A 13,027-nucleotide genomic window follows, 5' to 3' on the forward strand; every position below is an offset into this window, starting at 1 on the left:
GGCGCGTTCCAACTCTAATGTTGGCCGCTGATTTCCCCCAAAACTCGACCAAGCTGCCTGAAAAATCCATAATAGCGAATATCAGCATTTTTTTTTTGGTATTTAGCAAAATTGTTAAACCATAGATTTATCAATGTTTTGGAAGAAAACGCATGTTTATACACACACATATATATAAAGAAAACGCGTAAACAATTGCTTTAAAATGGACTTTTTAGGCAGCTTGGTCGAAATTGGGAGGAAATGCAGATACTCGCTAAAGGATGTTGATTTGTGAATAGAAACCATAAATTTATCAATGTTTTAGAAAAAAAAACGCATGTATAAATGCTTTGATATAGAAACCAATTTTATGCCGCTATGCCGTTAGGCCGCCAGGCCGCTAACTTCACGCCGCTAGGCCGCTGAAGTGCTTGATCGACTTTTTTTAACAAAAAGAAGATGATAATCGCTTAAGAGTGATAATTTGTGCATAAAAACAGTTAATATATCATTGTTTAAGAAGAACAGGCATGTATACATACTTTGATATAGGAAACCATTTTAGGCCGCCAGGCCGCTAACTCCACGCCGCATAGCCGCTGATCGAAGTGCTTCGACTTTTTTGAAAAAAAATGTTGATAATCGCTTTAGACTGATAATTTGCGCATAAAACAGTAAATATGTCATTATTTTAGAAGAGCAGGCATGTTAACATGCTTTGAAATTGCTGACGGCTTGATCGACTTTATTGAAAAAAAAGTTGAAAAACGCTTCAGAGTGGTAATTTGTGCATAAATCATTGTTTAAAAAGAACAGGCAGGCCGCTAGGCCGCCGGCAGCTAACTTCACGCCGCTCGGGCGCTGAAGTATGATCGACATTTTGGGAAAAAAAATGTTTATTATCGCTTCACATGGATAATTTGTGCATTAAAACAGTTAATTTATCATTGTTTTAGAAGAAAATGCATATAAAAATGCTCTGAATAGAGAACAATTTAAGCTATGTTAATGTATGAATAAAAATCATTGATTAATCATTGTTTTCCAAAAAACGCATAAACAATTGCTTTAAATAGAGAAAAAATAGGCCGCTAGGCCGCCAACTTCACGCCGCTAGGCCGCTAACTTCACGTACATCGGTATTGACAGTATTTGTTGCATGCCAATTTTAAATTCAATATCACTTTTTGAATAAAAAATAAATACAGTCAGTACACTACACTTAGCTCAGAGACTACCTGAGATGCGTAGCGAATTCTACTCAACCGAATCGTGCTTAAACAAATGTACGTGAAGTTAGCGGCCTAGCGGCCTAGCGGCGTGAAGTTAGACGCCTAGCGGCCTAGCGGCCTAGCGGCCTAGCGGCGTGAAGTTAGCGGCCTGTCGGCCTAGCGGCCTAGCGGCGTGAAGTTAGCGGCCTAGCGGCCTAGCGGCGTGAAGTTAGCGGCCTGGCGGCCTAGCGGTCTAGCGGCGTGAAGTTGGCGGCCTAGCGGCCTAGCGGCCTGGCGGCCTAATTATTTTTTCTATTTCCAAGCAATTGTTAATGCGTTATTTTAAAACAATGATAAATCAAGGTTTTTTATTCATATAGTTACATAGCGGCCTTAAATTGTTATATATTCAGAATATTTTTCTTTACCTTTTATTCTAAAACAATTTTAAACTAACTGTTTTATGCACAAATTATCACTCTGAAGCGTTTTTCAACTTTTTTTCAAAAAAGTCGATCGAGCACTTCAGCGGCCTAGCGGCCTAGCGGCCTAGCGGCCTAGCGGCGTGAAGTTAGCGGCCTGGCGGCCTAGCGGCCTAGCGGCCTAAAATGGTATCCTATTTCAAAGCATGTATACATGCATTTTCTTCTGAAACAATGACATATGAACTGTTTTTATGCACAAATTAACACTTTGAAGCTATTAGCGATTATCAACATTTTTTTTATAAAAGCGTCGATTAAGCAGTCAGCTATTTCAAAGCATTAAACATGCCTGATCTTCTAAAAAAATGATGTATTTACTGTTTTATGCACAAATTATTACTCTAAAGCGTTTGTTTTTTTCAAAAAGTTGATCGAGCACTTCAGCGGCCTAGCGGCCTAGCGGCGTGAAGTTAGCGGCCTGGCGGCCTAGCGGCCTAGCGGCCTAAAATGGTTTCCTATTTCAAAGCATGTATACATGCATTTTCTTCTAAAACAATGACATATTAACTGTTTTATGCACAAATTAACACTTTGAAGCTATGAGCGATAATTAACATATTTTTTTTCAAAAAAGTCGATTGAGCAGTCAGCTATTTCAAAGCATTAAACATGGCTGATCTTCTAAAACAATGATGTATTTACTGTTTTTATGCACAAATTATCACTCTAAAGCGTTTTTTATTTTTTTTCAAAAAAAAGTCGATCGAGCACTTCAGCGGCCTAGCGGCCTAGCGGCGTGAAGTTAGCGGCCTGGCGGCCTAGCGGCCTAAAATGGTTTTCCTTTTTTTGAAAAAAAACTGTTGATAATCGCTTATAGCTTCAAAGTGTTAATTTGTGCATTCAAACAGTTAATATGTCATTGTTTTAGAAGAAAATGCATGTATACATGCTTTGAAATAGGAAACCATTTTAGGCCGCTAGGCCGCTAGGCCGCCAGGCCGCTAACTTCACGCCGCTTGGCCGCTGAAGTGCTCGATCGACTTTTTTGGAAAAAAAATGAAAAACGCTTCAGAGTGATAATTTGTGCATAAAAACAGTAAATACATCATTGTTTTAGATGAACAGTCATGTTTAATGCTTTGAAATAGCTGACTGCTTAATCGAAGCTTTTTAAAAAAAAACTGTTGATAATCGCTAATAGCTTCAAAGTGTTAATTTGTGCATAAAAACGGTTAATATGTTATTGTTTTAGAAGAAAATGCATTTATACATGCTTTAAAATAGGAAAACATTTTAGGCCGCTAGGCCGCTAGGCCGCCAGGCCGCTAACTTCACGCCGCTAGGCCGCTAGGCCGCTAGGCCGCTGAAGTGCTCGATCGACTTTTTTGGAAAACAAATGAAAAACGCTTCAGAGTGATAATTTGTGCATAAAAACAGTAAATACATCATTGTTTTAGAAGAACAGGCATGTTAAATGCTTTGAAATAGCTGACTGCTTTATCGACGTTTTTGGAAAAAAAACTGTTGATAATCGCTTCAATGTATTAATTTGTGCATAAAAACAGTTAAAATGTCATTGTTTTAGAAGAAAATGCATGTATACATGCTTTGAAATAGGATTCAATTTAGGCCGCTAGGCCGCTAGGCCGCTAATTTCACGCCGCTATGCCGCTAGGTCGCTGAAGTGCTTGATCGACTTTTTTGAAAAAAAGTTGAAAAACGCTTCAGAGTGATAATTTGTGCATAAAACAGTTAATTTAAAATTGTTATGGAAAAGGTAAAGAAAAATATTCTGAATAGATAACAATTTAAGGCCGCTATGTAACTATATGAATAAAAAACCTTGATTTATCATTGTTTTAAAAAAAAACGCATTAACAATTGCTTGGAAATAGAAAAAAAATAATTAGGCCGCCAGGCCGCTAGGCCGCTAGGCCGCCAACTTCACGCCGCTAGGCCGCTAGGCCGCCAGGCCGCTAACTTCACGCCGCTAGGCCGCTAGGCCGCTAGGCCGCTAACTTCACGCCGCTAGGCCGCTAGGCCGCTAGGCCGCTAACTTCACGTACATCTTAAACAACACTATTTTAAATTTGCAATAATCCGATGATGTCATCTCTTATGGCGTTGGCACTCACCGAAAGTACATCACAAATTACGGAGATCGACCATGCTGATGAACCAATTTACACGAAATAAAATAGGTAAAATCCATCTAGTTTGAAATACCATGCTTTAATCAGCAGTATTCCTGATGACTGGAAAACATGGTTGAAAAATGAAGGCATATCATATAACACACCAACTTACTTTGTAGATAAAATGGAGGAAAATACAAAAATTAGTAAAATAGTTTACAAGAATCTTATTATACAACTTAAACCTGAAAATAGAACTCGAGAAGAAAACTGGGAATCTCAATTTGATCTTAACTCTCTACAATGGAAAATGTGTACACACAGGCGCTCAACTAACAATAGATACGAAACTTCGGGAATTCCAATATAAATACATAATGAATATCCTTCCAAACAATAATAAGCTTTACACGTACAATATTGTTGCATCAAGGTTATGTGATTTTTGTGTAATGAACATCGACTCAAACATCCATATGTTTTGGGAATGTCATATTTCGCAGACGTTTTGGGGTGAATTTAGAACATTCATAACAAATTCTTTCAATGAAGTGAGCTTTAGAGAACTATCATATAAAACCATTAGCTTTTGTGATTTAATGCCAAACAAAGAAAAATTTGGTTATCAAATAAATTTTATGATACTTCTAGGAAAATATTTCATTTTTAAATCAAAATGTGAAGGAAAAATACCAACATGTGCCATGTTTGTCCAATATCTCAATAAACGACTAAAAATAGAGAAAACAATAGCAACAATGAAGAATAAAATCAACACCTATAATAGACGATGGCAACAATTAGAACACTTATTATCTTAGTAAAACAGCTCCAGTATATAGTAGTATTGTAAAGCGCATTTGAATGAAATATCCACCAAAGAACTGTACTTTATAAGATCCATTTCTTTTAAAGCAAGTAGGTTTTTTAAAGTTAGTAGGTGTTTTTTTCATTTTTAAATTTAACATTTATATTAGGAACACTATTCCGAAACATCAAATACACACCACCTCTCCCATTTTTTTGTCTACCTTTTTATTTGAAAACAAGTCCCAAACGCTAATAGGAGTTTTCAAACAAAGAGTTAGATCAATATTTATTTGTTCACATTGATATTATTTAGTATAACGGTTTGTATTAAATGGTATACATATATAATTATGTCATTTATAAATGTTTGTATGAATGAACATTTGGGCAATAAAAAAAAACAGAAACCAAAAAAAAGAGAAAATGACAAGTAAAATATCCCACAGGAAAAAAAAAAATATGTCTTACTTGTGTCATCTCGAACGATATGTTTAAACTCCGCTCTTCATTATGTGTGTAAATACCGGTACTCATTACCTTCCAGTTATAAACAAACGAAATGCCACAAAAGTAATTACACCTTTTTTTTCCAAAGACTCTTCTTGGACCGCTCGAGAGGACGAATACAGACGAGAACTGCTCACCTGTAAACCAGAACTGCGAGAATGCTTCGAGAAGAAACTGGGCAGGTCCAGCAGAAGACATGCACGTGTTCTCGATGAGAACGATGATTGGAAATGTCTCGACAATCTGGAAACTGTGTTTGATGAACTTGAAGAAAGAATTCAGAAGACAGCAACGGGTATGCGTATATTTTATGAGCTGAATATGTTTCAATGGCTGTTTGTTTTCATGAAAACAATATGATATTTAGGGGCGGGTGAATGATTCGACATAAGAAATGCTACAATTTTGGTGTAATGCATTACCCTCGTCTCCTATACACCAGTAACAAGTCAACTTGGGCGATTTAAATAACTCTTACAATTAGGTATAAACAACCGTCTATAGATGGTCTGTGTGTACATTTGATGACATTGACACATTTTAGCTGAAACAAACTTTCACAGAGAACAAAAGTGGACAGGAAACGTGGCTGTTTGGTCCTGAGTTGACAGCAGCCGATATTACTGTGGTCACCTTATTGATTCACTTAACAACGGTCGGGTTCAGTAAACGATTTTTCTCGTTGAACTCCACACACTTTGACCAACCCAATTGCGTTCATATCCCCGATAATGACATCAACCCCGCAATTCATTCCTTATATTTACACCAATAGTTCATTATTTCATTCAAGTATTGTTAAAAAAATACTTCATTTCATTTAAAAAAACCTTTCAGTAATCCGTTCTTACCCATTCTGTAAATAGAACGACCCGACTATAACCGGAAACATTTTTTCAAATGACGTCACAATAACGCGGGAAAAGATCAACCACTTGAAATCACTTCAAAACGTAAAATTGAAACACTTCTGGTATCAATATATTTAAAATATAATAAACACTTTTAAAAATGTTGATCTATATTTTACGGGACCTGCAGACACAATACAACCAATAACAAGATCAATAGCTTTCATGTATATTGTTATGCAAAGAATTACGATCCGAACATATCCGAAGATGTTGCGTTCATCGATTGATGAACGCAAATGCCGAAAGGCAGTTCATTTAAGGAATGGAAGTTGAGGTGTAAATTTTTATAAATGCAATGACCGAAAGGCAGTTCATTTAAGGAATGGAAAGTAAGGTGTTAATATATACGGATGAACATAAAACCAAGCGTTATAAAGACGAAAGAAACGATGTCAAGAATGAATGGCATTGTTTTTCGACAAAAATCAGGGCTGCAGGGAAAGTGTCCTTGAAGAGTTCATAGCGTTGCTGGGCATTGGTGACCTTGGTTACAAGGAAATAAGCAAAAAACTTTAAAACTATTATACATGTTGTTTCCTGTACCGAAACTTCAATACTTCGTGTAGTTTAACAGATAAACAAGCATAAAAAGGGTAAAATCAAGTATTGTTATTATACTGATTGACGGTGTGTATATTTCATTCAAACTGCAGAACTACTTTACGTATTAAATTCTTTGTGGCTTTAATAACAATGGTAGAATCAGCAGAAATCTGCCGTTCAGAATGCATGGTGTCATTGTACTATATGTATTAAAATCTCAATGAATGAAACTACAATGATACTTGGATTGAAATAAAAAGTTACTGGTTACAAAGGTACATGTATGGTGTGTATTTCGTGGCACTGATGACCAAGTTTAACATGCGCTGAAGGAAATACACACAGTTTCAAAATTAACTAAATGTTGATTCATACATGAAAAAATGGTGATAGTTTGTACCGATGAGAATAATTATTTAACCAATACGTCATTGCCATCAACCACTGTCCAATACAAAAATGACATGCTCTGTTTGCACGGCTATGCTGCAAAAAGCTAAAATCTAGAGACCCCATGCTTCTCGTAGTGTTTTTTTTTTAATATTTAACACAATAGCCAAATTAATACCTGATTGTTAGTTCAAGTATACTAAAAACCAAACTAATTCATTTGAAAAATATGTTCTCTTACAATGAGTTACGCGCTTTAATAAACCCTCCCCGGGCGGACGAGATCATCATTAAAATGTGTAAAACGGGTATATTCCGCTTGAGGGAAGCAGCTCTAGTTTTATTAATATTCTTTATGAAAACAACTCCCGGTTAACAAATAATGTTTAACATGATTCCTTAAAATATTATTGTCGCTAATAAAATATTTGTATGGAATAGATAAGTCTAAAATATAAAACTAACCTTTGAAAAACACCGCCAGACATTTAACTTTGTTAAAGCAAATATCCATTAATAACAAAGGGCGGTAATCGTGCATATATGCGGTAACGCTACATATGCATTGCAATGATGAATAAATAACCTATGCTTTCCTACACAGAAACCTTTGTGGGATCGCATGAATAGACCAAGCTCTTTAATAATATTACTGTATGCCCAAAATATCATCTATGTCTGCAGTTCTACTTATGGTATATAAAAAAATAATTATGTTGAGTATCTACAAAATATATTAGTATTATGGTAGAACATTGTAAATGTATAGCTGACATAAGACAAACAATGTATCATTTTGTTTATTTTGGAACTCGTGAATGCAACAAGAACCATATGGCCTGGCTAAACTATGGAATACAACTGCATGAGATCTTCAACACTAAAATGATGCATTCAGTTAAAATATACGTTAACTATCCATAACAATGGTAAAAATAAACAGCATTAGACGCAAAAAGTTAGCTACATGGATAATATACTTTCACAAACTAAGATAAATATAGCTGTCCTATTAATGTATAAACACGTATATAGTAATACCCATATCTATAAATGTTCCGATCCTTCCTGGCTGACTGTATACAAGTAGTTAAAGTCACAGTAATACCGTGGATGATATGGTCGAATGGATAAGAAATCACGCCCAAAGAGGTAGATTCTACCACACTACATGTGCTTAATGTCGTATTATAATGAAAGTCCTCGCGCCGCACCGGAAGCTTCACAAACATAGAACGTCGGGGTTCCGCTGTACCTTTTCTGAAATCGAGATAGAGGGTGTGCTATTAAAAAGCATTGAAGCAAATGAAAGCATTTTCGATACAGTGAAGAAGTGTGTATATCTTTCAGGTTAAAGAGCGAATGTTGTAGTAGTTTTCATTACACGACGCAGCCGATGAAACACATGCATTGCAAAATAGTAACAATCATGCGACGAAAAAGAGCTATTGCAGAATTGATGAATACCCACAAACGTCGTCTCGACACACGAATGGTATACGTCGTATTTCGGAATTAGCAACATGAACATCTGTTATACTGAGCGCCACTCTCATTCTGTCCTGAAGATCTTTTCAGACCATTGTATACAAGAACAAAGAACAGAAATTGCTTGAAATGCTTACTTTTACTTGCTGACCAACATTCCCATGACATTTCGAAAGCTTTCGTACTTTTGAAGTTACATGCGACACAATTTCTTAGACAATTGCTAACTAAATAACAAAAGCATCCGTGTATGCCAGCACCCGCTGTGCCGTAATAGAAAACCTAACATTCAGAAACCCCTATTTTATCAGCGCCAGTTGCACACCTTTATATGCTGAAGTGTGGCGGGAACGGCTTCTTTCTTTAGAAGTGTAACGGTGCATCCCCCGAAACCACCGCCAGTCATGCGAGAGCCGTACACGCCATCCACTTCCGTCGCCGCCTCCACCAGTTGGTCCAGCTCCTGACACGACACCTCGAAATCATCCCTAAGGAAACAAGGAAATGGTTGAAATATAATGATTGATCAACCACTTCGATTTTTAAATTAATGACAAAAACATTTGGAAATAATTATTTATTTTTGTATTTAAAACAAATATTTACCATATCCCGTCGAAACTGACACCTATAAATTTTGACTGGTCTTAGAAGGAAGTGATGTAAAAAATGATTACATATATTAACTCGGTGTTATACATATTCTCGACTAGAACACACACCGCTCCACCATAAAAACAGAAGCTGCAGTTCATCAAGGGGCGTCACTTGCCTGAGTGCGTTGTGGCTTTGCACCATGAGTTGTCCGAACAGGCTGTAGTTGTTGTTCTCGAGGGCGGAGGCGGCCTCCTCCGTCCGCCGGATTTCTCCCACCACGTGACGGGCCCGACGGTATGTGACGTCATCCATTTGATCCTTGTTGTCTGTAGGTATAGTTGTAGAAGATTAAAATACATGCCGGGTAAGTCGGTTACGATTAACAGTAAACGGGAAGTAATTCAGATTTGATAATTCTCGTTATGTCCGCTTTTGCAAGAATACGACAGGTAATTACATCATGGCAAGCAATGTATCAATTATCATATAAAAAAACACCTATCAGCAGATGCCGAGTTGTGGCTTTGACCCAATTTTATACACCATCGCCGTCGACAAAGACGATGATAGTACCTTGTTTGTTTTTTTAAATAATTTTAAACGAGCTAGAAATGTGTTTTCAAACATTTGATACCTTCCAGAAGTTTGTCATTAGCGTCCCTGAGACTGGACAGGCCGAGTATTTTGGCGGCGTTTTCACACTGGGCGCGCCTGGTGGAGTACTCAGACGACTCGATGTTGTGTTTCACGTTAGAGTTGGTAACAAGGATAACGACATTTGGGTCCACAAGGGGAACCAGCCGGCTCTCAAGGGACCTGCCGATGAAATAGAGCACACTAGTAAACACAAGAAAATGTGAATATTGCAAGAATTTTTTTTTTAAAGCTTAATTGGATATGACCGCAAACGAAATTGTTTAGCCCATTATACTGCTAAGTACCGACTCTCATAAACTATGTATACATGTATGCCGCCTATGATTTAAGTATGAAGTGTTGATGGATACAGAATGACATCCAATGTTGTGATAAGCTCATTTCTCCGTCTACCAGCTGTTCAGACAGAAGATCGTAACAGCACTCCCTCTAAAGTTTCCAAGTGAACATTTCATGTAAATACGGCAGAGAAGTTATGAAATTACACCAAAATGCCCCCATTTTAGACTAAAATTACATAACACAACCATGGGAAGGGCTAACCCCCTGCCTTGTTTAGAGCCTATTTTTGACAAACTTTAATTGAGATTTATAGCTGTGTCTTCGCATTGGTTAAATGATCTTTTCTTGTAACAATCCACTGGCTACACTCAGGCTCCGTGACACGTGTCCTTCCTAATTATAAATACCTGCAGTCGATAAGCAGTGCGTGCTTCTCTTCTCCCATGAAGGAGATAAATTGATCCATGATGCCGCACGGCGCTCCTGCGTAAACGTGCTCGGCCTTCTGACACGCGAGCGCCTTCTGTTTCCGATCGACGCTAGGGTCGCCGCCGCCAGTCAGCTGGTCGAGGAACATGTACGTGCCCACCTCGATGGCTGCCGAGCTGGAGACTCCCCCACCCAGAGGAACGGACGACACGATCACACAGTCAAACCCCGGGACCGACCCTACATGTATATATAGGTAAAAAGGTAATACATATGTACTAAGGTTTGTTCCATTGACGTTTAACAACTATACAAAATGATACGATAACCAATTGCTAAAATCTCTGTCTTTTAAATCCTATATCCATTAACCGTCTGCACTAACGATATGTTAACGTCAGTTGTAACCACGTCCCCAGGTCCGGGGGTATACCGGTGATAGTGGGGAAATGGGCTGTGTTTTAACCTTTCAGGTGGCTCCGCAGTGCCGAGAGAGTGAATGCGGTGGTTTTCTTTTCGCTCCGAAAATAGCGGGGAATGGGCCTTACCTAGGTATCCCGGGGTACGGGGGCATTTGGCAGGGTTTCTACCGGCAGTTTGTCCCCGCAGGTAGGGGATTTTACCCGGGTCGGCTGGACCGCAAGTCAATGTCTCCGCTATTGTCCCGACCTGGGGGCGTGGTTACAATTGACTGGTGCATAAATCAATAATTATAAACTATGTTGTTACACCACGATGCATACCGAATTAGAATAATACAACCTGAAAATGCCTTGCAATAATTATTACCTTTATAGTTGGCAACGACCCCTTTCACGTAGTTAGCCCATTTTGGGACGCCCGGGTTGAGGGGCGTGGCATCCGAGGGAACCGGAAACTCGACATACGTGGGATCGTCTGCTCCCTGGGAGAGCGTCTGCACACGGCACTGTGACGTTCCATTCTTCCGGCCCACAAATACGGACACCAGGGGAAGTGCCTGAAACACAACAATGCATGAACATATCAAATATAGAGCAATACAATGATGCAAACTAACCTACCTCATAATAGTGTTTGTATGTGTTTTGTAAGCATTTCAAACGTTTGTTCATAACTTACTGTAACAGCAAAGAGGTCTGTTATTTAATTTGATTAATATCTGAAATGCTTTTTGTGATATTTGACCATATCAATTAAGAAAAAGCAAATGGTTCAAATACCGGTCAATTGATAGTTTTAATTACTATGTATTGATAAATTATAAGTAAAATGGCATTTATCACTGAGTTTTGTGAAGGGACTTTCAAAGTGTTAAAAGGCATACTAAACAACTAACAAACTACCTTATTCATCATGCATTGCCTTCACTTTATCTTAATAGATTAAAACTTTTTTCATCTTTGTACAATACTGTTCAAGATTTCGAAGCTTGATGCATTTCCTTTTTGCTGCATTTTCTAAACGGTAATAAGACGTATAATCCAGCTGGAAATATCTCTCATCTTTCTTAACCGTTTTCTAAGGGTATGTCATGATTAGTTATAATAAATCATTCTTATGGGACGAATCTCTGGGATCATGATATAGTAAAAGAAGTAGCATATATAAAACCTGGCACGGCGCCGAAATATTTCGTAATAACGACCTTGATGAAGAGTGACGGCGCTGCACCCGGTCCCCTGGCACTTGTGTTTCTCAATTTGCAGTTATTACAGATTCCGTAATTAAATATGCGTTCGACAGAAATAATATGCGTCTGACAGGGTTCATTTAAGAATTTTAGGCTAGCTTTCATGATATACATCATGTGCATCAAGGTCAGGGCCGTCTAGGCAATTCATTCACAGTTCCAATTTGTCAGGCTAAGATCTATCTTTTTCTTTAATTACGTTTTAATAGCGTAGATAATGTTGAAAGAGCATTCATAGATTACAACAAAACAAAATATGTCTCTAGTACTATCACGACATTATCAGTTCACGTCGAAACGCCGTGTACGCAATGTTTAAAGATTTTTGCGGAAATATTTGAAGAAATTGAAACCATCGCACACTGAAATTTATCATGAAAGCTGTTAACATAGCCAAGCTCCTTAAAAAGCTTCCTGTATGTAACGTATCCTGTCATGTATAACACAATTACTCCCATACAACACTGAACACTGTGACAGCGTGATCATTACACTTTTCGACATTGACACTGCAATGATTGCATCATCATGCACTCACCATGGGAAAAACAAATCCATCGTTATAATCTGTGTGCTCTCCGATCAGGTTCACCCTTCCGGGGGCGCAGGCAGCCACTTCGGGGTCCGCATCGAATCGCTTCTTGTACGCGTCCTTAGCCCCCTTAAGCAAGTCCTCCACTGTCGGTATCGGAGCTTGGATGTCAGCCATGTTTACAAGTGCGCCACGTTTATATTGAGCGATACAATGGTATGGGGAATGAATGCTTGTAAAATCTATACTTCTTTCAGCTGATCACGTGTTTGATATGCTTCCCTGGGCACAAGTTAATTTATACGATACTGAAAACCACTGTGGTTCAAGTCATACCGAACTTAAATATGCTTTGCTTTTATATCTTATGATAACCACTAGCGGCTCAGGGGGAGGGGGGGGGGGGCGCACCCGGCGCCCCCTCCCCTAAAACCGTCCAAGTTTTCTTTTTAT

At 38.3% G+C, this 13,027-nt stretch overlaps 1 protein-coding gene across 1 annotated transcript; it reads right to left on the reverse strand.

The window, feature by feature from the left end:
• Window positions 1-7,228: 7,228 nt before the first annotated feature.
• LOC128244790 (galactokinase-like) lies at window positions 7,229-12,799 on the reverse strand. Its single transcript, XM_052962874.1, has 7 exons — window positions 12,581-12,799; window positions 11,160-11,349; window positions 10,349-10,610; window positions 9,637-9,818; window positions 9,178-9,328; window positions 8,731-8,893; window positions 7,229-8,177 (listed from the first exon to the last, which is right to left on the reverse strand). Exons 1-7 carry the CDS (start codon window positions 12,749-12,751, stop codon window positions 8,106-8,108), a joined length of 1,191 nt encoding a protein of 396 aa, XP_052818834.1. The 5' UTR covers window positions 12,752-12,799; the 3' UTR covers window positions 7,229-8,105.
• Between the last annotated feature and the right edge of the window lie 228 nt (window positions 12,800-13,027).

This window comes from Mya arenaria, chromosome 2, assembly GCF_026914265.1.
Source record: "Mya arenaria isolate MELC-2E11 chromosome 2, ASM2691426v1".
In the NCBI taxonomy this organism is placed as follows: domain Eukaryota; kingdom Metazoa; phylum Mollusca; class Bivalvia; order Myida; family Myidae; genus Mya; species Mya arenaria.